The sequence below is a fragment of the Oculina patagonica genome, chromosome 9, assembly GCF_052425735.1.
Source record: "Oculina patagonica isolate OP01 chromosome 9, crgOcupat, whole genome shotgun sequence".
NCBI lineage: Eukaryota > Metazoa > Cnidaria > Anthozoa > Scleractinia > Oculinidae > Oculina > Oculina patagonica.
In genome coordinates, this window is record NC_135766.1 from 13,289,029 (window position 1) to 13,311,808 (window position 22,780).

Consider the following 22,780-nt stretch of genomic DNA (forward strand, 5'->3'; position numbering starts at 1 on the left):
CTGTTTTTTCTTTGCTAGGCATAGGCTTGGAGTGTAACTTGAATTTAATTGATTTGCATTTTTTCTGTACGTTTTGGGCGTTTTCAGCCTATATAAACAGGGATGGGTTTATATACGCGTCGTTTTCCGCCTCTTATATTTTTGGACAGCCGCACCATGTATTATCCCGGGGTTCCAATAAACTGTTCGAGGGAGAATCCAAAATACACTGTTGGTAAATAAAGGAATAGGAATGGGTTGTTTCACCTTGCGAGCAGAGCCCTTTCTTTTACACTTGATACTTGACAAGTCTCAACCGCAGGGAAGTTAAAAGAGGCTTTTCCAGTAGGGTGGGGTTATTTTCACGGGTATTTGCACTCCTATTCGAATCACCGAATTGTACAGATCGCTGGTATGTATTAGGTAAAGAACAGTGAACAGAACAATTATACGCTTGTGCAAAACAATTTTATTTGCAAAACACATACAAAAGTACAAACTCTTGTGTATATACAAAAACTTCTATGTACATAAGGCTCGTAAAAGTCAGTTATTTACAACAACTTTCGTGTGTGTTATTCAATCGGTGTAAAGTCCCGCTTTCGGTAATTTTTCGTTAAGCACCCGAAAATTCTCCGACTCGTATCATGTAATCAGAAAAAAAGCACGAGCACTTGAAAAGTCGTTACGTGAGCTTGTAACCTACGTTATGTTACTTAGCAACATCCTGCAGAGAACTGCGGGCTCAGCTGTACAGTGCGCGACAGCAGTATATGCCCAAGGAGTCACTACATCCTAAAATATTCTCTTAGTAAAATTGACCGCTAAAAGGCATGTTTATAAATAGTTATCTAAAGAGACATTTTTGTTTCGATTCTTAAATAAACCCAGATCAGACCTGTTATCCATGCTCCACACGAGTCATCATTCGGGTAAAATTGTGAGATTTTCTATTAAACTAAAGTATAATGCAGTACGAATGGTGTAACTTGTGACTGAATGCATTTCAATTTGCTGTCTTATCAATATCTATTATAACTCTTTTTATTTTTTGCTAGGTTTTTGTTTTCGTTCACACACTCTCGTTAAACTTAAACGTTTTTTTCTTTTACAAGATAATTTTTTACCTATTATTATCATCTAGCTTCTTTTTATCAAAGATAAATGGACTTCTTGGGTATATTACATGAAGTTGCTTCGGGATTACTGCTTGTTCAAAAGTAAACTATCTGTCGATAGCTCATCAGAAAGAAACCAAGGAAGGCTATGTGCTTAACAGTCCAATTGACAACCTGGATCCCAGGCTTGCTCTCTTTTTCCTCCCTTGTCTGGAGACAGCCTGGGATCGAGCTGGCCCTTAGGCCCAACCGACTTCAATTTTTCATAGCGCTCACGGAACGGCTAAACAGGAAGCGCGGCTACAAAACGGCCGGCGCATAGAAATGGACTGATTTTTATTTACATCTATAATATCTGCTTGACTTTAAATAGTTTGAGTTTGTGCATAAACTGTTTAAACCCTTGGAGGAAGTCTTGTTTCTGGGACCTCATCCGGTTCCAGATCTCCCAAGAGACTGTCCGATATCTTCCCTCTCAAACGGCCGGTATGCTACACGAATAAACAAGAAACTTTTTTAAGTACATAAATTACCTTAACAAGTGTGCTGATGTTCAAATGTGCTATATCTTTGTACATATATCATAACACAATGACTAAGAGTATTCTTTTGCCCTTACTCAGTCGAAAGTTATGGTCGATGAGAGTTTAGACCATGACGTAAACTGTAACGCAACGCAACTTTAGGTAATTTTCATAAACCTTGAGAAATTGTCCCGACTTTTCCAAAAAAAGAATCAGGCGAGTTGTGAAACGTCACCTGAAACATTTAGGACGAAATTTCCAACACAAGACAGTCAGATTAGAGTGAAAAAAAAAAAATGCGATCTTACGAGCACACACACGCGAAATTTGGCGCTGAGTTTTCATCTAATTCGCCGGTTAATGTTCCGTGTCTAAAGCTTTGCAGTAAAATCACTCGCCTAACGACTCGTTGTTTCACTTGGGTTTTAAACATTTTATGACCTCATTCCTTTAGTCTATAAGAATGTTAACCACAGAAATATGTGGTCGATCTTTTAAAATAAAATGAGTCGATGTCTGATAGTGCACAATAGTAATACTACAACACAACTAAAACTGAAGCAACTGTTAAGGGCAAGGTACTTACCGTTTTCGGCCGTTGAATTTTGGGAGGCGGTGAATATGAGCTGCTCACTGCAAAAATTAAAAAACAGAGCAGAAATCAGAGGCTATAGATAAAATCTGAAACGCTATGTGTCGCTTTGTGTGACGGCAACCACTTTGCGTTTGGACACTCTATCAACACAAATATCTTATTCGTCAAAATTCATCTCGACTGTCGACTGTCGTGACGATGAACTAAAAAGGGAACAACAACTATACTAACAGCCTTCAAATTTACGTGTCAGTAAAATTACGAGACTGCGATAGCTCGACTGAAAGCGAGATTTGGAAACAGGGCGGGGTGCCCTGCCCTTGAAAAAAAGCGACCATCAAGACAAATATTTGTCTTACCAGGGTCGGGTGTGGTAGCTTGTCTTTGAGGGAACAAAACAGGCGGTGGCCACATACCACCACTGCCACCGATCGGTTGAACCACATTGACAGGCTTAGTTGGACGGGCAGCCACGGACGGAACAAACAGTGGAGACGCAGCATAAGTGTCCGGTACCGTCCTGTATGAGGATAAGGGACGCTTGTCTGTCCGAGATGCGGATCTGGAGCCTAAGGAAAATAAAGGGAAAACTAATTTCTATAAATTGTCAGAAATATTCGATGTACATTAGACTAAAGTGTATGTGAGGATATAGTTTATTATTAATCGTGATTGAAGACTTTTGAAGTACACCCCGTGAAAAATGTATTATATGAATGAATGATTATTATGAATCATTAAATAAAACATGTATTTTCGCGATTCGTGAAATTAAGGCTTTCAATAGCACTGGGAACCACTAGTTAGAACTAATGCAATTCCAAATAAACGGGAGATATCTTCTGCTTCTTAAATTGCTCTCTGTGAGGTACTGAACAAAGGGAGTCACCTAACTAAAATCTTAATGAAAGCCCCGTGCCATACAAAATTAAATACAGTCGAAGCTCCCTTAACGGACACTCTCGTAAGCGGACAGCTCTACTTACGGCCGCCTTGTTTGAAACCCCGTTTTAACTCCCATACAAACTCTGTATTTTTACATTCTCGTAAGCGGACATTCCCGTAAACGGCCGCGGACACTTTCAGAGATTACGACTCAGACTTTTTCTTTGTTTTTAAGCTCCCGGAAGCGGACACCCCAAAGAAAAAATCCTATTAACAACCTCTGTATCTTATTTTTATCAGTCAACTTCACATCGCCGTTTGTCACAATTATTTTACAGTATAGTGTTTGTTTTGCTGTCATCCACGTCCGGTTACATTTCGAAACACCCCTTACTTGCATCCCAGGATGCATATGCTCCCGTAAGCGGCCATCAATCCCCTACACCTCCAGTGGCCGCTTACGAAAACCATTCTCGTAGGCGGCCAGCTCCAGTTATGGGCACTTTTTTAGCGTCCCGAGGCTGTCCGCTTACGAAAGCCCCGACTGTATTATCTTTTCCGAGCTACGTACCTGCTCCGGAGCCTGGTCTCGACAGACCGCTGGTCAGATGTTGCTCGTATTCATAAATCTGAAGGAAAGGAAAAAGCGACAAAAGACGATAAGAGAAAGAGCGGCTAACTTTACCCATAACGGTTTGTAGTATACTAGTAATAAAAAAATACTACAAACCAACAAACAAATAAACTGATAACTGAACTAGAGAGGGATACTAGAAAATTCTCGAAACTAACACTAAGAAATGTAAGTAGACCAGCAGAAAGAATTTGCGTGTTAAGTTAAGAAAGAAACCCAGTTTCTGGTTAAGAGTTAACCTGTCTTTGCAGATCTTCTACGCGTTCAAAAGCATCAAGTTTCAAGTGACGTTCATGATCCAGTTGTAGCATCATTTGTTTCAAAGCCTAATGAAAAAAAGTAATATGTAATTAGAAATTTCGTTGAATCCTTGACTCGCGAAAGCAGGGCTCGACACTAATTTTTTACACCACTTTCCACTTTGGAAAGTAAACTTCAAATTTTACTTTCCATCACAAAATTTTCCTATCCAAAATGGATTACGGTTACATAGTTGCTAACCATGTTAAATTAACATTAATTTCATTTCCCTGGGTACATTTCTTTGTATCACATATGTGTAACGATAGGTTTTTGGCTCTAAAGTGCACTAAATGCACGGAAACGGATAACCAGCTGGGGCGCTGTTTAATGGACGGCTTGTACGGGGGAGAAAGCTAGGTAGAGCACAGGCTCGCTGCACGGCACTCGTTACTCAATGCCAGAGGTACAGGGTTGTTAGCTTCTAGATCAGTCGGACAGCATTTCAGCGGCAGTAAGACACTCAAGGGTTAGGAACTTCTCTTGACTCTTTATTGCATCTGGACTAAACAACTCTTGACAGCTGTAGGTAACTCGTGTCTCGTAGGTAGCTGGAGGTAATCCGAAGGTAATTCAAAGGTAATTCAAAGGTTGTACAGTACAGGGCTACTTATATACGCTTAAAGTGTGATAAATAATGACAGGTGAAAATACAAGTTCAAGGCTAAATAAACAACTACATTGAGTTTATCAATGTTGATCTCTAGGAAGGAAATTGCTTAACACTTAAATCTTCCGTTCAAAAAGGTTTCAGGATATTGCTTAAGATAAAGGTAAATAATAGTGTTACTTGTAATATGCTAACCTTGTATTTTACAGAAGTCTGAATATAATTAGATTACTGACATAAAGTGAAATACAACGAGAAACTGCATTAAAGATCAATAAGAAGTTCATTTTCATCTTAGGTTGTATAATTCTATTGATGATTCTCTATTTACAATGACCTCTGCAAGACTTTCCTTATAGTACGTGCTTGATTTATATTCGAGTGCTCTGTTGTGCAAACAACAGAGCTTATTGCTAAGGTTTTGGCTTAGTTTGCAATTCCTAGTAGATTGCGGATGAGCGGAACTGATTTACGATAAGATCATTAATAGATCGGAAATTCCCACAAGGAAGGTAAATACGTTATAATGAATCTTGCTTATGGTCAAGGCTAAATCAACAGATGACATCGTAAGGTTAAATATATTTTACAATTACCATTTTCCGAGTTTCGATATATTTTCTAATATTTAAATCGCATAGGGAGAGTTTCATCGTGACATATGTGTCAGAAGAGGAATCCAAAATGGTGTACTTCAAATATTTGCACCATGCCATGTGCATTTATAGTACCCTTAAAAGGTGGTAAAAGTAAAACGTGCAAAGAGTGCAACGTGCCTAATTGACCAATTAAAGTAAACGCGCAGATTCTCCAGTTAATCTAAAGCAAAAACAAACCAATCTTGACTTTCGCGAATTTTGGCTCACTTAGCACTTTTCTGCTTTAAGTTGTTATCGCTTCGCCGCGTTGCTTTCGCTTTTTTTTGTAATTGGCCAGTTTCCCGCTTCTGCCACCGGTCACAAGTAAAGCATACACAGTGTTTGAGTGTATGGTTTGAGTGTTGTGAATACCAGTACGATTATATGTCTTGTTTTTACGAGTAAATAAAAAAGTTTTATCCATGCACATGCATATGTAACCATCTTTACTTTGCAGTAGGTAATTAAGAAACGGTGTACGCAGCTGGGCTCTCATGTCAAATATGTCAAACACACATTACCTTCTTAGATTGCTCTTGCGCGAAGAGGTTTCTTCGTTGATCTCTGTCCAGGTTTTCTGCAAGAAAAAAATACATAAAAAGATCTCAATACTATAATTATCAACATTTAAACAACAATAACAATAACAACAACGGCGACGCATAGTCTTGTATATTCTACTTACGAGTAAGAAGACGGAGCTGTAATTCTTTCTCCTCCAGATCCGCAATCTACACCAGAAAAGAAAGCAATTGGTTTCTCAACCATAAACTCATCGTAAATAGGATAAAATGTCACGATTGACGAGCACTTAAAACGCACCGAAACCGTCCGAAAAGAGCGAATAAAATAGAATGTAGCACAGTCAACTAAAACCACTGACCAGTTTGTCGATGTTTGTAGATTTTGCCAGCTCCAGTTGTCTCATGCTGTGAGCTTCCTGCATCTGTGCATGCATCTTCTGTAGTTTGGCCTTTTGCTAGGGAAGAGAAAGAAGAATACTTGTGACATAGCACCAACGCTCTCCTGTTTAAGCACTAAGTATTTCCATCTTAATGTTTTGTTTGCAATAGACGTCAAGAATGCGGTTTCAAAATTGTCGCGCGCGTTTAAATATTTATCGGCAAAGCTGTTAAGGGCAAACAGAGTTACAATTTTCCGGACTTTTGACTCTCAGCAAAAATACCTGAATTTGATGCACCGCAACCTTAAATTGGTATGATGCAGCCTCTGAGTCTCAAAAGTTTTCACAAGTCTAGAGCCCAAAATCTCAAATCTAACCTTGTACGTTCCTACCTCCGCTCACATCATTGCGGATCTTTGAATACGTTTTCTCTGCTTAGCAACATCTCCCTCACATAAAAAGTGCAAGCCCAGTTTAGTCAGCCTGGAAGCAAGGCAGCATTTTTATAGCGGGGGAAACACAAAACTGTTCTCAGCGATTTACGATTCCTACCTCAAAGTGTAGCTTCTTGCGTAGTTTCTGGCATTCTCGCTCCACCTCGGAAAGGGCCTGGAAAATAACCAAAAAAAAAATGCTTAAGACGACATCACACAAATCGGTTTTCAAACAAGTCACGCAAGACAACGATCACGCAAGGCTTGGCGTTGAAGGACGACACACCATACTATATGAGACGATACGATACAAAATGCAGTAAGAAAAAAGTGGGGATAACAGAAGAGATTTTGAACAAGTTAAGCGGAGGCGATGCATTCAATGACCTGGCGGCAACGAGAACAACCATTTGGCACGCTGAGATTCACGGATTGCAACGTACCTTTCTTAAAGCCGCTTGCTCCTGCTTAAAAAGAACTTCTTTTTCTTCTGCAATTTTCTTCACCTCTAAGCACTCTCGTTTGGCTTTATCAGCCTCATCTCGCAAACCTTCCACCTTGGGAGATAATTTTGAAACATATTAACGAATAAGTACTTTGCCTGTCACCAGCTACACAGAACTGCCATGCGCGTAACATAGGTATCACGATTACTTCAAAGCAAAGAAACTGGGCGCAGTGTAAGATCAATTAGCAAAGATTAGATACACTAGGGAACATTTATGAACTCTGCGACAACGTAAAATGGCAGTAAAAATCTTTGGTGGCCAAAGGGTAAGGATAGATAATAATAACGATGCAAATTGCTTATACTACTTGCCAGCGTCCTTTCTCAACGTATATAAAAGGACGAACATCCATTCGATCCACCTACAGTTCACTGTCCCTTTGTGCCTAGCTGGCAGTTCTAACCACCCCCCCCCCCGCACATTGATTTTTCGGTTTCTCTGTTTCAGTATTTCTCTCTTTCGCTTCAAACCCGCGCCCCCTTCCCCACATCCATCACCGTCAGTTCATTTTGTTTGTTTCTTTATCTCTTTTGTCCATCCAGCTCTTGCTCCTTCTTTTGTACTTTTTAACTAAAGGTGACAGCTGACTTCCATTCTTATTCTTATAGGGGAGGGAAAGGAAATAGTTTAAAAAAAAAGATGGAAGCTAAAAAAATAAACTCACTGAGTCATGGTACCGGATAAACAGACGGGTCCGCTTCCAGTTATTCATTGTCTTGATCTTGAGAAACTGAAGAATAATTTTAAAAAAGGAAGAATTTAATAAAGAAAGAAAAAAAATAGTAACCACGTAACTCGGGTCAGTGTTTTAACCACTTTGGAATTACGCCAACATCGACATCTTAACAAAAGAACGTTAACAAATATGATAATCATTGATGATGATGATGATGATGATGATGATGATGATGATGATGATGATGATGATGATGATGATAACCTGACTGAGCCAGAACTTACCAGTTGTCCAAGATATTTGTTTTCTTCTTGGAATTTTCTGATCTGTTCAGACTTGGCCAAGACTTGTTTTGAGGCAGCTTCGCTTTCCTCTGCAATTAAAAATAAGACATTATGCTCCATTCGGTATGGTTGTTTTCGAACAGAAAGCACTAAGATCGCGTTCAACATGAACACAAATTACAACCTTTTAGCGTTCCTGACTTCTCCCTGAGTTTTTTCATGTCTTCCACAGCTTTACGACGCACGTCACTCAATCCTTCGTGCACATCATCGTGCAAGAATAACCTTTGTAAAAACAACAAAATGAAAAAGTTTGCGTACCTGTAACGATAACATTGTAACATCACGTTTGAAAATATTGAGAAGAATTCACATACATAATGAAACATTACCTGAATTCTTCGAAGCGGTTCTTCATTGAAAAACAGTTGGAGAACAGTTCTTGTACTAAGAAAGCGAAGTCACTCTTTATTCGCTCTCGAAGTTCCTTCTCCTAAAACAGCGCATAACAAACAGGATAAAGTACAATGTTATAGATGTGAAGAGAATGACATAGGAAGGAAAAGACACGTTTAAATACAAGAGAAGAAATATCACGTTTCGTTTCATAGGAAGTTATCAGTTACCTGATTCATGAGAGATTCCCGCATTTCCGCAATCTTTGCTCGAAGAGCAGTGATTTCTGTGGAGAAAATTACCGAGTATTTCCTTATGCGTCCACAAACAACGCTATTTATAACAAATTACTATCTCAATGCTCGCTGTTTCTTAGTAAAATAATAAAACTTCGAAGACTGGTAACTCGTATTGCTTCTTTAATTGTTTCGTCCTATTTACACAAATATTCTGGAAAAATTACTCCAAACCCGTATCGTAGCAACCCGTTCAATAGCGTCGTTCAGACAACTTAATCACGGTCTAAACTAAACGGGAAATTATTTTTTAGTTTATCGCTGTACAAAAAGAACTGTCTTACAGCAAAGTTCCTTTGTTCTCGAATGAGAGCGTTTTCTACGAAAACCTTTAAACCTAGTTTTAAACAAGGGTTTAAACACATCACCATAAGGAGCCGAACTACTTTAAAAAAAGGTTGATGCACCGAGGCCACGGCAGGTCAATCATGTTAGAGACTTATGTCTTAAGAAAGAAGCTTCAGACAATAAAACCTAAAATTCGTCTCATTGGTAAAGAAAATTAAAAGGTCTGACTAGTAGTAATAGGGGTCGACGTAGCACCACACCAATCAGAGAGCCGGATTGTGATCACGTGACCAAATTGATCGGTTACCTGCTATATCGACCATATTACTTCTCTCATGTGTGGTATTGATGGTAAGATTCAAAGATACAGCCGAAAAAATCCGACAATAACCGAAGAATACCGGAAGCATACTTACCAAGGAGTTGTTCGTGACTTCGGTCTGCCAACTGACAATGGACATCAACAATGGTGGCCGAGCTGTTAGCTTCGATTGTATCCTTATGCTGTTTAATTTCCTACACAATGTCAAAAGGAATTGAAATTGATAACCGTTATACACTAAAAGCTTTCAAATGGTGCACATTTAAAGTTACTGTTACTGTTACCAAAACCCACACGCTGTTGTTTTCTGTTTTATTCACGCGAAACCATTAGAGAGATTGAAAAGGGACGTCAAAATGCATTCTTAAACTACAACGGATGCCGAGTAAAAGTTGAGCAAATTGCGATAACTGCGGCCATCATACCTGCTCTTTCATGTATAACAACTGATGTTGGTGACGTAACAGGTTCTCGTAGTACATGGCGTAGCTAGAAAAAAAATTGAACAAAATAACAAAATCATTACGCATTTATTTACAACTGCACTGTTTTGTCTGTAGCTTGACACCACGTTTTTTTTGGCAACACGCAATAGCGTATTTAACATTTGCTTGCAAAACGTCCTTGATGTACAAAGAGTAAGGTTTTTGACAAGAGTCGAATTAAGGTGGCTCCGTAGGGTTTTGAGATATTACGGCGCGCGCACAAGTGATACCCATCAAGAGATCATTTTCGCGTTATTTTTTAAACTAGCTTAATAAAAGCTGATGAAATATTAAAAACAAGGACTAAAATATGTTTGCATTATTCTTTTTTATAATAACCGCCTTTCTTTTGAGCTACATCTTCCTAAAAAGTCCTATTTTGTGGTTTTTTTGGCTTTGATCTTAATTTTCTTTATTTTCTTCGGTGAAAAGTTTTAAAAATCTCCCAACTAATTGAATCTGATGAGAAGTAACTTTTAAAAACAAAAAAAGTGGGGGTTGTCCAGGTCGTTTTTTCGTTTTTGGTTATTTTTGTTTTTTTGACCAAGCAAAAAAACTGCCTACAAATTTTTTTAAAAAAACGGCAAAATGGGCAGTTAAAAAGGTATCACATCTCTGCCAAATTTTAAGGATTTTCACCGAAGGAAACTCTAGTAAATCCCAGGCGAAATTTTCTATTTTCGCCCTGAAATAATTACGTCATCAGAATAGAAATTGTCCAAGATCGCTATTTGAGCATGCGCGAACTTTCGAACCATACGAGTTGGTGTGTAAAGACGAGCGTTTCCCGTTGTTTTCGGTTTTTGTGCGAATATCTGTTAACCCCAAGGTTAGTTAGAGACATACCCTAATCCTTTATGTAGCAGAATTTGAAATTCTGCTCGAGTATCTCACAATCGAGGAGACTATTTTTTATTTTGTCTTTTGCTTTCGATCGTACGAACTTCGCAAAAGCGGCCAGAAGCACCGCGGACGTTGTAAAAACCTTTTAGGGGTGTTGTGAACTCTTTAATCTGCTCAACACAGGAAAGTACAGGTGTTATTTCATTGGCAGGAAGCAAGTCTCGCGTTTTCTCGCCGAAAATTTCACGCTCGCGTGAAGCCGCCATGTTTGTTTTGATTTGCCGGCATTTCAAGCTCGCCCTTTCGTACCCAGTCTTCGCGCGGTCAAGAAACCCAATGGAGCCACCTTAAACGTTTCGCGTACACTTTTTGGTGGCATTTAACATTTTCACAAGCCTGCAAAAGAGCAACCTTTTTACTGCTTAGAGCCTAAGACTATTTAGCACTCTTATGAGCTCGTTATTCTATTTTCATCCATGTTATCACTACATCAGTCGTGGCAATATTTAGACATGCCATTGCTCTAACTTAAGGACGGCGCCTCCTATTGCTACTGCGCACTTGTTCTGCGCATCACGCAATGCATCGATCACACTGGGCGCGCGCGCTTTTAATTAATTTGCTCGCTCAAAATGACGAATGACTACGCGACCAAGCGCGCGACTAAAAATCAAGAAAGTTTTCTCGCGACAAAATCCAGTTTATGGACATCCTAAGCCAGGAACTGCGGAAAAAGCAACACATCAGTAACCATGACCGCTAACCACTGATATGCCACATAACAGTTAAAAACAAATTGCTAAGCGCTAAAACGTTACCCGCAAACTGCTAACCGTGACAAATGGCGTAGTGCACGCGCAAGATGCAAATATTCAACTCGCTAGGGAGGGGATAGGAAAAATGTAACAGACCCCAAAAGCGATTTCATAGACCCTGAAAACAACTGGTATAACTTTTAAAAACGCGTGGTGACCCCTAGATTTTATTTTAAATAATGTAAGTGGTAAGTCTATAGAGCACATTTTAATTTTTCATTAAGTGAAAAAAAAAATTAGGCCGATTTTCTGGCCGTGCAAGTGAGAGCTGCTAGAGTCAAAAATGGCTCAAACGCAATTATTTTGTTAATAAAAACGTGGATCACGCAGTTTCGAAGAAATTATTTTTAGTTATTGTAAAGATTGTTATATTTAATGTTGATTTTGTTCATGAAAAACCAATTTCAAATGGAATTTGCAAGGAAATTCTATTTACCTTTTTTTTATTTTAAAATGCCACGTCAGCACTTTTTTCCAGATTTCAAACCTAATTATCTCGAAAATTTGCGTGGCTACCCCCAATTTTCTTTTTGAATTTTAGTAGCCCTTGGTAACATCTACATTTCTTGTATAGTCATCGGCCGGGCAAAAATACTTTGTTATTAGTAGGCACCGTCCTTAATCTGAGCAGTGATTTACTTTATTCTAGTCGAGCTTACTAGCCTTGCTAAACTTGCCTAATCCACTCTTACTATCTGTATGCCTCTGTCTGCCTCATCCTCTACTCTTCTGTCTCCTTGTCTGAATCAAATAAAACTCTTCTGTCTCCTTGTCTGAATCAAATAAAACTCTTCTGTCTCCTTGTCTGAATCAAATAAAGACATCATCCCGTTTGGTCGTGCTCTGTAAATGCTATTGTCATAGGACAAAAAAAAAAAAAAAAAAAAAAAAAAAAAAAAAAAAAACATATCGCACGCAACTTTAACCCAGTCCCCATGTATTCCAGCTTAGGTCTGGGAACTGCCGTAAGAGGTGACTTCGCCAAATAGCACTCCTCCGATTAGGCTTGTTTCGAATTACGCTCCACTGATCACAAACAAAGGAAATAAGTCGAGGTTCAGGGGAATAATTTGAATTTTTTATTTTATTCCCCTCAACCTCAACTTCACTCATTTGTTTAGGACCAGTAGAGCGCAATTCAAAACTAGCCTATTCTCTCATATCAGTGGCTGTTATCCTGGCTTTACGCGGTCATTGAAAGATGGCAGAATGCCTGAGGACTGAGTTAACAGACTTCGCAGTGAAACACAATTTCAGTGTCTTGTGGAGTACGGTACCTTTCGAAACAATTTCTTTCCCTCAACATCGTTTCAGAAGCTAGTTTCACCAAACTTTTCTCCAAATGCTCCTGGAAACAGTTACAACAATAAAATAATGAATGACGAGAATCACAGTCAACGAGCTTTAAATGTAAAATAAATAACGTACTAAAAACGCCAAAGGACAGCGCATTGTCCAAAGCAGCCTAAGTAACCTCAACCTTAACGCAGAATTTATTCTTTAAAGGCGACAATTGGGTTATTAGTACTTGAAGGGGAAACCCTACCCATTGCCAGTGGAATTTGGAGTAAAACGTCTTGGTAAAAATGCTTTGTGTAAGATTAAATTGCCAAGTTTAAAGAGGAGAGCCACGTCAGCCGTAGCTGATTTTCATGCAGATTCTCTATCCTGAATGGATTTGAGTTCAGAAAATTTGTTTCTTATGAGGGACAAACACCGTAGCAACGGAAGAAACACGTTCGGCACAAGACGAAAATTAACTAACTCAACCCATATATCACCAAGCCATATTTCTAAGAAAGCTTACGTGCCACCCAATAGCGTCACCCCTGTTTCGCTAACTAGGCAACAAGGAAGAAAAAGACGTATTACTTCCTGTTGTATTTAAGAAACGAAGTCTGTGTACCTTTGTAAATGTGATACTATCGTCTTTTTCTGTATGCTCTAACATGAGATCCTGGATGAAATTCTCCACCAGATGAGGTTTGGCGATCGTGCAGTTCTCTTTCATGACCTTGTAACACAAAGTAGTTAATCACATTTACGTTTACCAGTTTATTGTGCAGTAGTTCTTTCACGTTATAAAATAGCTTGGTAACGTAGCAAATCAGCAAACTCTACTATACAGCACTCGTAGCTTACACGGGAGAAGTAAATAAGGAAAATTATTTACTGACCGGTTTCTTCCACAGGTCAGTTGGTAGTGTTGCATCATCTCTTCCTCTCTCAGATACCACCAGCGTGTGCTCACGGGATATCCTTCTGATGACGTCATAGATCATGGTGCACTCTAAGTTCTCTAACAGTCGAATAAGCTGCAAATGTTATGGAAAAAATACTTTTAGAACGTATTCTTAACTATAGCGTCAGACGGTTTACAAATGTATCGTAAGGTTTGAAAGACTTCACGCAACGGAGAAAGTGAAATCCACGCTTTAAAAGTTTGTAGAAAATTGTTTTGATCCATAATCCTGTTCCGAGTGTTGAGCCCGCGATTGCTCGGTACGTGATGTGTAAAAAACTTATAGCCGGGAAAAAAAACCCATAATAATTAGGGGAAACAGAAAAAAAAAAAAAAAAAAAAAAAAAAAAATATTAAAAATAAAAATAAAATAAAAAAAAAAAAAAAAAAAAAATTAAAAAGAAAAACAGGAATGAATTTGGACAAACCTGTTTGACTTTCAGTTCCATCTCTGTCGACCCAGGGGGAGAGGACAGGGGTTCATCGTCGTTCACCAGCGCACCGAGGGCAGCATACTCTTGGCCCTGTTGGGGGAGGGGTAGAGCAACTCAGTTAAAATTCTTCGCTGACAAATGTGACAATTTAAAAAGGAATCAAAAGTGCTTGCATTTGAAATGGCGATAGATAATTTACTACTATTGTTTGGCGTTCATTTTACGTTTTTTTCTAGAACAAATTAAGTAGTTCGTGTCTTTCACTGGAAGTGGAAATCAAAAGCACCATACTATACCTGACCCATTTTAACAGCTACTTGTTGATAAACTGGCTGAAGAATTTCGATCTTGTAAACTTTGCTGAAATGTAAAACAAAAAACGTTTTATTTTTAGCACGATGTTGTATTAAGAGACTTGGGATTGCTCACAAAGCCTAGTTCAGATATGAAACTATTGAGGCACTCCAGTGAAAATACGATCATGCTGTATCAAATTAGCATTATATATAATTCAGGGTTGCCACACATTAGAACCCAAAAAATTCCCTGACTTTTCCCTGATTTCAAAACAATTTTCACTGACCTTGAATTAGGTGAATTAACAAATAAGCCCAACCTTTTTTTACATTTCTTCACTGTTTTTTGCAGTTCATCAATAGCCTTCCATTCATTTTTGATCTCTTTAGGTTTTTCACGGGATTTTAACGCATGGATTTGACTTCACTAACAAATTCATTTTTTTGTTTTCTTGTTTCAACCTCAACCTCAATTTTTCACTATGACAAGAACTAAGATTTTCCCGGACTTTTTGCAAAATTCCCATACTTTTCCCTGGCCTTGAAATTTTTGTGTTTTTTTTTCCTGACGTTTCCCTGACCGTGGCAACCCTGAACGTGGCAACCCTGAACGTGAATTTACGTTGCAACTGCTATATTCAAAGTGTAACAGAGTCTGCATCAAGCATCACACGCACTGTGAAGACATTGCATACGCCATGTAATACACACTTACCATAATGTTCTGTACAGCCTAGAGGTGGATATCTCATTGACTCCAAGTTTTCTGCAACCCCAATCCGTTTTCAGAAGTTCCAGTCGTGAACATACCAACAAAAACAAATTAATCAATTTGACAGCCGCTTGGGGGTTGGTACTGAACGATACTGATCCCTTGGGGATATCCCCATAAGGCCCGGTTTCCACGGCAACAGCGCCTTCAGCACTTACATCTCCGTTGCTGTCGCGTTTGTCGCTGTGACGGCTCGGAGGTCTTCGGGAAGTACTCGTGCTCGGTCGGGAACGCTGCCCTGTGGAACCGGAGATTGCCGAATCGTCTGGCTGTTGTGAGAAGAATTCTGGGAGTCCATTTTGTAGAACGTCTTCAAGAAGCAATGAGACACCGAGGATTTCACCATTCACAACATGCCTGTGTCACAGGAAAACCACTGGTTAGTACGCTGTTCTATAAACCTCAAAATGTTCTTGTTAATAATTTCCTTTTTTTACTGATTATTCATGGAATTTATAGGGGATAACTTATGAGCGGCTTGTTTTTTTTTTGTCTATTCTTCAATTTGCATTTTCAAAAAGTAATATTCATGCTTCAAACATTGCGTATTTATACGTAAGTCCATACTATTGAATCCGACCAACGCGATCCAAAAGTGGTTAAGACACTTTTTAGAGAATGACACGTAATGGCATGTAACCGCTTAGACTATTTCAACTGCATATAGTATGATTCTCAGATAACCCTTCCCCCACGCACCCCTCTCCTATAAATTCAATGTTGTGCATGTACTGTGGTCTGAGAGTCTTGAGAATGAATGAAATAAATTACTTTATTAAAGTGTCTGAGGTATTTAGCTTAAAAAAACTAATTGTGGACTCTATGGACAAACCAATATTGCTTAGGGGGGCGGGAGAGGAAAAATTTGCACAAGACAGTTCAAAATAGCATTTGACATTAAAAGTGTTTCAACAGTTTTGTCGCTTACTGTAGCAGTTTATTCCACCAAGTTGGAAGACTTAAGCTTTAACTAGCCTATTTTATGTGTCACAAACAATCATAAAGTTTATGTTACCAAAAAATTTAACGCAGTTACTCGTCATCATTGCATTAAACCTGTATTTGAATGACCGAAAACGTGACTCAACATGATTGACAAACAACTGACCTGTCGACGTCACGCAAGCCAGCTAAACACAATTGCATGTTTTCTCCGATGAGGTCCCATGGCCAGTACATCATAGGGAATGGTCCGTACCTGGAATAACAAGTTAATGTTATACTTCCACTCCAGTGGCGATCTTTATGTTGGTATTCATTGATCTTCTTATTAGCAAAAATTAATCGAAAAAATTAATAGCCCATTTCCGAGTTAACCCTTGCCTTTGTTTCAAAACGAGTGTACGTGCGAAACCATTCAAATGAAAACGAGTTTGATTTACATGAAAATAGACCTGTGGGTGAAACTCATTTTCATTTGAATGGTTTTGAACGTAAACTCGTTTTAAAACAGAGGCAAAGGGTAACTCGGAAATGGCCTATTCACTTTTGGAAACTGGTAGATACGTTGAGGGACTGGGGTCAATAAGTACCAGGGGGGGGGGGGGGGGGGCCTAAGCAGGCCAATTCAGCTATATTTAAATTCTAACTCACCCTCGTTCCCAGGTTGGCTCCATGGCTTGGCGGAATAAAACAAAAGAAATTCTACCCCGGTTGATGGATAAATAAATCATTTCTCAGTTTGTTTTATTCCCCAAGCCTTGGAGCCAAGTTAGAATTTTAATATATCGGAATTGGCCAACTGATAGTGTCTGGGCCAAATACTAACTGTAGCAAATATGAGAAAAACACGTTGGATATCGAAAGAGATCTTTTCTGTTGAAAATGGTCAAATTTTCAGACTTTTACATGGAGGGGTGACAAGAAATAATAATCCGCCAGACTTATGTCTTTAAAGGTCCCGACGCAAAAAAGAGCATGTGGTAGGGTCATGTCAGAGAAACAAAACCGCAACATGGACTCACAAAAATATACCAGGGATGCCGATGTCCCCGGCTCCCCGCTACATTTTCTTGTGTGTGTACATGTTATGTTTAACCATTTCTTTTCAAATCCGGCACAGTATCTAAATTCAATATACTACGCTAATTTTTTATCATTTATCTGTTTTTAGTTCCTTTTATTCTTTTTAATTCGAGATGTAAACAAACACAGCTACAGTCTTTCATAAAAATATGGATATGGTCACCTACGTTACTTACCGTTCTAAAAATGATCTCCAAGGATACAGGCCTTTTGCTAGTGAGTCCTTTGCTTCTAAAGGCTCGGGCAGTGAGATCTGAGCATTATAGATACAGGGTCTGGGGAAAAACGTAAAGAAAGAGAGAGAAAAAAAACACACATATTAGGGAAACGATTCCACAATAAAATGAAAAAATATTGGATTCAAATAGTTATGAGATCTGGATCCTTTTTAGGCTTCCGCCTTTGAAGTACGGACGGTACCTAGTTCATAATTATTTATTAGCCTACCTTGGAAGATTGCTCAGATTCTGAAGAGCGAACTGCATGTTTTCTGTAATGCTCTGTTCGAAACACAAAGGAGAGTTTTAGACCTTAATGTAATGTGCTAATTTAACGTGGGTCGTAAACTTACCTAGAGTCGGCTGCAGATTAATCAGAATGACGTTTTAAACATAAAGAGAATTTGACTTAGAATATTTTGGAATACTCCTCCTTGTATGTGCTATTTACATTGTATTATCATAAAAAGCCAACTTGTGTTTAAAGCCGTTACTTTTGGAGGGGGTCACAACCAGGATTCAATACCCGCCTTTTTTGGGTGTGTAGGGTGTGTGTGTGTGTGTGTGTGTGTGGGGGGGGGGAGGGGGGGGGGGTGCTACTTTCAGAACTTTGCGTTACATCTACTACTACACCATATAACTAACACATTGATTGCATGCATGAAAACCGAGCAGTATTCTTACCCTATAGGCAGCCTCGTTTCCAGTCGATAGGAACGTGTCCCTGACTGAGTGACTGATGGAGATATCAAATTCTAAGAACATGTTATCTCGGCGCTTGGCGAGAAAGTCTGCAACCTAAAGCAAGGAAATGGTAACTCAGTAGCTGTAATTTATCGCTTTAGAGTAGCATCTTATAAGAAATAGCCATCTTAACAGTTTCAACGGACGAAAACCAGTGTTGGCCTTAGTTTCAATAAACAAAAAAAAAACACATACAGTGTTTGCCAAGAATTCTAAAATGCCTATACTGCGTGTATTTGGTGGACATTTCGACTGTCCCTGGTTTTCCTAGACCATACCTTGCTTACCACAAATAAGTGATGGGATGAGCAGCATGCCTTGGTCCTTGATGTATATACAACAACAGCAACAACAACAACAAATCAAAAATAAGAAGGAACCTGAAAAATATCAGGCCAGCCAACTTCAAAGACCTCCCAGATGCTTGAAAGCTAGTCGTACTAGTCATATATGTACTTTATTTGATCAGGTCTCTTCAGTTTCGTCTTATCACTATTTTTTTTTTTGCTTACCTCTTGAGGGTCATGTGGGTTTTCCAGATGGTTGATCTGTTTCTGAATCTCTCGTAGCTCAGCACCTAAAAGAAGACGTAACAGACTTAATCGACACTAACTAATAAATAACAAACTTAACACATGTCATTATCTCTTCCGATCTAAAGTAACTGATTCGTTTGAAACTTTTTAAACTTACCAATGCCTTCGGTTCCTCCCCAGTCAGCGGTCACCCCTGAAAACTCAAGCTTCTGCGATCCTAACCGGGCATGAGAACTACCAAGCCGAGCATGCGCACACAGATACTGACAAATGTCATGAAGTGACGAAATCAGTTGCTGTAAAAAAGAGAAAAGCCGCATGGCGTGAGAAACACAACTTCACCAAAACCAAGTGAATAATGTAAAAGCATTTTCTTTCTTTATCTACAGGGGTCTTACCAGCATGACTTTGAGAGCTGCGTTTCTTTGGCCTCCTTTCATTTTGGGAAACATTTTTAAAATCTGAAGTAAAAAAACGACAAAACAACTTATTAGGGGCTTTACATTTATTAGCAGGTATTCCATTAGCCATCTTTGTGCTTTTATCCAATGACTACATTTGTGCTCAAATTACTAATTGCTTCCATTTTTACCTCGGTGTAATGAGGAATGAACCAAAGATTCAACAGGCTTTTGCCATCAGAAGACAACAATCTGCGAGGACGGGGCTTGAATTGCCTACAACAAAAATAAACAAAAAATATACAAAACTGAAATAATAGCTATGCCCTGAAAAGTGCTGAATCACCATTTCACAATGTAATATAAATATTTGCACGAGTCTTCTACGTGGACTACGGGCTCGTCAAAACACAAATCAGCTCGAGTAAAACATTACAGTGATACTAGACACCTAAATGCCTGCTGAGAGATTAACAATCGATTATCCGACGTTTTGCTTCTTTTTTTCACAACGTAATTTGAATTGGATTTTGAGTTAGCGCGCTCGGGGGGCGCTGCGTTGTGTTCTTGGGCAAGACACTTTACTCTCACAGTGCCTCTCTCCACCCAGGTGTATAAATGGGTACCGGCGAATTTACTGCTGGGGGGGGGGGGGGGGGAGGGGGTAATCCCGCGATTAGCTAGCATCCCATTCAGGGGGAGTAGCAATACTCCTAGTCGCTTAATGCTACGGAAACCGGGATAAGCTCCGGCTGTATGGGCCACTCTGGCTCGGACACAGACTTCACCTTTTTACCTTACCTTTCGTCGGGAGAACTAAGAGGCCCAAACATAACCAGTTTAACTGTACTACAGATACTGTAACTTGTTTAGCTTGTTTTTCATACTCTATGACGTGCAATACGTACTTGGGATCGGACATTATCTTGTCATCTTCTTCAGTCTTCTTTTCATCTTCTTCGCCAATTACAAAATGAGCATCTCTAAAATAAACAACAGCACAAAGAATATTTCCCATTAATGAACATGCTCTCGTCTATATTCTATTCGTTAGTGCGCAACAACAACAACAATTGGTATTTTAAGAAGTTACAGGTTGACAAACTCTTCCATACCAAGTCTTGCCTAACTGAGTAACAATGCTAAATTTGAGAATTTAGCGCTACGATTTTTCATCAGGTAAGTCCTTCGTTTTTGACGAGCTATCTTCGCAAGTCTAGCTCAGTAAAAAAACAAAACAACCCCGTACTCACCTCGCACTCCCCTTGACCAGCGGTCGGAAAAAGAGCGACCCTGGAAAGTTCTGATTGGAAGTCTGAAAATATCAGACTTCCAGTTGAATTGCGCATGCCTAGCTTTCAAAAAACATGACTCAACGAACGTCTTGTTGTCTTACTTCGGGTAATTTTTGTTGTTGTTGTTTTCAAAACCAATCGAATTCGATCCTGCGCCGGAACTTTCGAGAGTCGCTCGTTTCGTCAAGCTAGCGCAGTAAGAAACGAAGACTCTTGGTACGAGATTGCAGCAAGAAGTACAGCTACAATAGGAGTTCTCTGAAGAAATCGCTGGTTTTGCAACTTCAATTTCACAGATCAAGGAAACACTTTGCTGTATTTAATACTTGAATTTATAAGGAAATGCCCAGAGGTCAGAACATATCAACATACCTTGTAGTTGGAAAGTCGGCCATGAGATTCAGTAAACTGGCACAGTAAGCAATCATCTGTGAGGGTATAAACAGAGCTTTTTAATAACGCAACGCGTTTAAACCAAATCGAATTGTGTATTGCATACATACCTGAGATTGCAAGGAATACTGGGATACTCTTTTGTGAAGGTTCTCACAGAAATCCGTGACAAGTTTTCTACAAACAAACAAAGAAAGAAAATAAACTCTTGATGTGAACTGGTTCTAAGAGCATTTCTGCCACGGACATTGTAAGTTTAAGCAGAGCGTCGTGGAAGCAGGGATGGCGCAGTGGTGAGAGCGCTCGCCTCCCACCAATGTGGCCCGGGTTCGATTCCCGGACTCGGCGTCATATGTGGGTTGAGTTTGTTGTTGGTTCTCGTCCTTTCTCCGAGGGTTTCTCTCCGGGTTCTCCGGTTTTCCTCCCTCCACAAAAACCAACACTTCCAAATTCCAATTCGGACGGGAATACACGGCCCCACAAGCTTATAGCTTAAATCCTCACCGTGTCTAAATAAAGGTAATTTATTTATTTGGAACCTAGCGACATGAGGTTTACTGTTAGAAATGAACAAACTAACTCACCGTTTCAACTTGATAACTTCATCGATGTTCTTCATGGTTACTCCAAGTTGTTCCTTTTTGTGGATGTAATCATTCAGCATTTTGTCTCTCAAAAATGTCTGAAACAAAAAACGTACGATTCAGAAAAAGATCTAATTCTACGAGTATATTATGCTGGCATTGGAATGGAAAGAGCCAACCACATAGAACTCCAGTGTATGTTTATACGGGCTCGGCGAGTGTGTGGACATCGTGGCGTATGCTTATGGTCAGGCTGATGTATCACTTCCGGAATGTTAGCTCTTGTCCTGATTGGACGATGATAATTTTAGACTTTGCGATTATTTGCACTACGAGCTCCTTGGGTCAGAAGTCAAAAAACACTTTTTTAGCTCAGACCCCGGATGTACAAAGGTTGGAACGCTACCCACCGAATAATTCACTATCCAGTGACTAGAGTGGTTTGTTTTGTCAACAGTTACCCACCGGAGAGCGATTCATCCGGTGGATAGCGTTATCCACCTTTCGAACAACTGGGCTCAGAAAGTGCTTCTCTCCACCCAGGTACAGACAGCTAGACAAAAATGCCGAGAGAAGACCAACGATGCGGGATGGATTAGCATTCCATCTAGATTAAGTAGCAGTTCTCCTAGTCGCTTCATGATATGAACACCAGAGTTAATATACAAGCACAGTAAGGCAGTAATTTGTCACGGCTGAGTTAAGTTTATAAGTTTTGACAAATACTCGCTATGAAACTTAATGTTTGCGAAGGAATTACTTCTGTCGATGACAAAATCATAGCTTTATTACTACGAAATGCGTCTCCCGGGCTTTATATTTTAAAGTTGCAAGCAAACGAGATTAACTTTGAAATCTGTTCTGCCTAAATGTTTTAAAAAACTCATATCACATTCCGTTTCGATCTTAATTCGTCACTTTTGGCCATCCGTACCTTCTTTTGTATCTGGCGTGTTATTGAAATGTTCCTTCACTGTTTTAAGCAGTTATTTTTATATTTCACAGTATTTGGTACTCATTTCATTCTTATGCGTAAATTTGGCTAAAATCCGTGAAACAGTTCCTTTAATAGGTTAACTGTTATGTACCTTCTCCAGTTGTACTGACACGAACACTGCCTGCAGTTTGCGTTCAAACTCCCGATCCAGTCTCTTAGTGGAGAATGGTGTGAGGTGGGCCGGAGCTCCCTCAGCTGAACTGGGGCGACTAGCCATAGAGGTGTCGCGTGAAGAGCCTGGGGATAGTCCAGCACTGAAAATAATTCAACACTTTCAGATTTAGAAAAAAAAAGACATTTTTGTGAAA

General features: G+C 39.4%; 1 protein-coding gene across 1 annotated transcript in view; it reads right to left on the bottom strand.

Annotated features, from left to right (window-relative positions):
* Positions 1-1,038: 1,038 nt before the first annotated feature.
* The window catches only part of LOC144666195 (uncharacterized), a 50,284-nt gene continuing 28,542 nt past the window's right edge, over positions 1,039-22,780 (bottom strand). Inside the window, exons 31-66 of the mRNA XM_078527563.1 lie at positions 22,564-22,726; positions 21,476-21,573; positions 21,002-21,068; positions 20,871-20,926; positions 20,112-20,186; positions 19,395-19,479; positions 19,201-19,263; positions 18,960-19,098; positions 18,779-18,843; positions 18,207-18,320; positions 17,752-17,804; positions 17,481-17,579; positions 16,388-16,477; positions 15,223-15,636; positions 14,508-14,571; positions 14,206-14,301; positions 13,713-13,850; positions 13,442-13,549; positions 12,813-12,883; positions 9,818-9,881; positions 9,487-9,586; positions 8,717-8,772; positions 8,483-8,583; positions 8,275-8,375; positions 8,091-8,179; positions 7,795-7,860; positions 7,065-7,178; positions 6,740-6,796; positions 6,167-6,262; positions 5,969-6,014; positions 5,805-5,860; positions 3,975-4,061; positions 3,673-3,730; positions 2,576-2,785; positions 2,208-2,254; positions 1,039-1,588 (exon numbers count right to left, since the gene is read on the bottom strand). Of these exons, the coding sequence (XP_078383689.1) occupies positions 1,493-1,588; positions 2,208-2,254; positions 2,576-2,785; positions 3,673-3,730; positions 3,975-4,061; positions 5,805-5,860; positions 5,969-6,014; positions 6,167-6,262; positions 6,740-6,796; positions 7,065-7,178; positions 7,795-7,860; positions 8,091-8,179; positions 8,275-8,375; positions 8,483-8,583; positions 8,717-8,772; positions 9,487-9,586; positions 9,818-9,881; positions 12,813-12,883; positions 13,442-13,549; positions 13,713-13,850; positions 14,206-14,301; positions 14,508-14,571; positions 15,223-15,636; positions 16,388-16,477; positions 17,481-17,579; positions 17,752-17,804; positions 18,207-18,320; positions 18,779-18,843; positions 18,960-19,098; positions 19,201-19,263; positions 19,395-19,479; positions 20,112-20,186; positions 20,871-20,926; positions 21,002-21,068; positions 21,476-21,573; positions 22,564-22,726 (3,502 nt within the window). The 3' untranslated portion in view covers positions 1,039-1,492. The remainder of the gene's footprint in view (positions 1,589-2,207; positions 2,255-2,575; positions 2,786-3,672; positions 3,731-3,974; positions 4,062-5,804; positions 5,861-5,968; positions 6,015-6,166; positions 6,263-6,739; positions 6,797-7,064; positions 7,179-7,794; positions 7,861-8,090; positions 8,180-8,274; positions 8,376-8,482; positions 8,584-8,716; positions 8,773-9,486; positions 9,587-9,817; positions 9,882-12,812; positions 12,884-13,441; positions 13,550-13,712; positions 13,851-14,205; positions 14,302-14,507; positions 14,572-15,222; positions 15,637-16,387; positions 16,478-17,480; positions 17,580-17,751; positions 17,805-18,206; positions 18,321-18,778; positions 18,844-18,959; positions 19,099-19,200; positions 19,264-19,394; positions 19,480-20,111; positions 20,187-20,870; positions 20,927-21,001; positions 21,069-21,475; positions 21,574-22,563; positions 22,727-22,780) is intronic.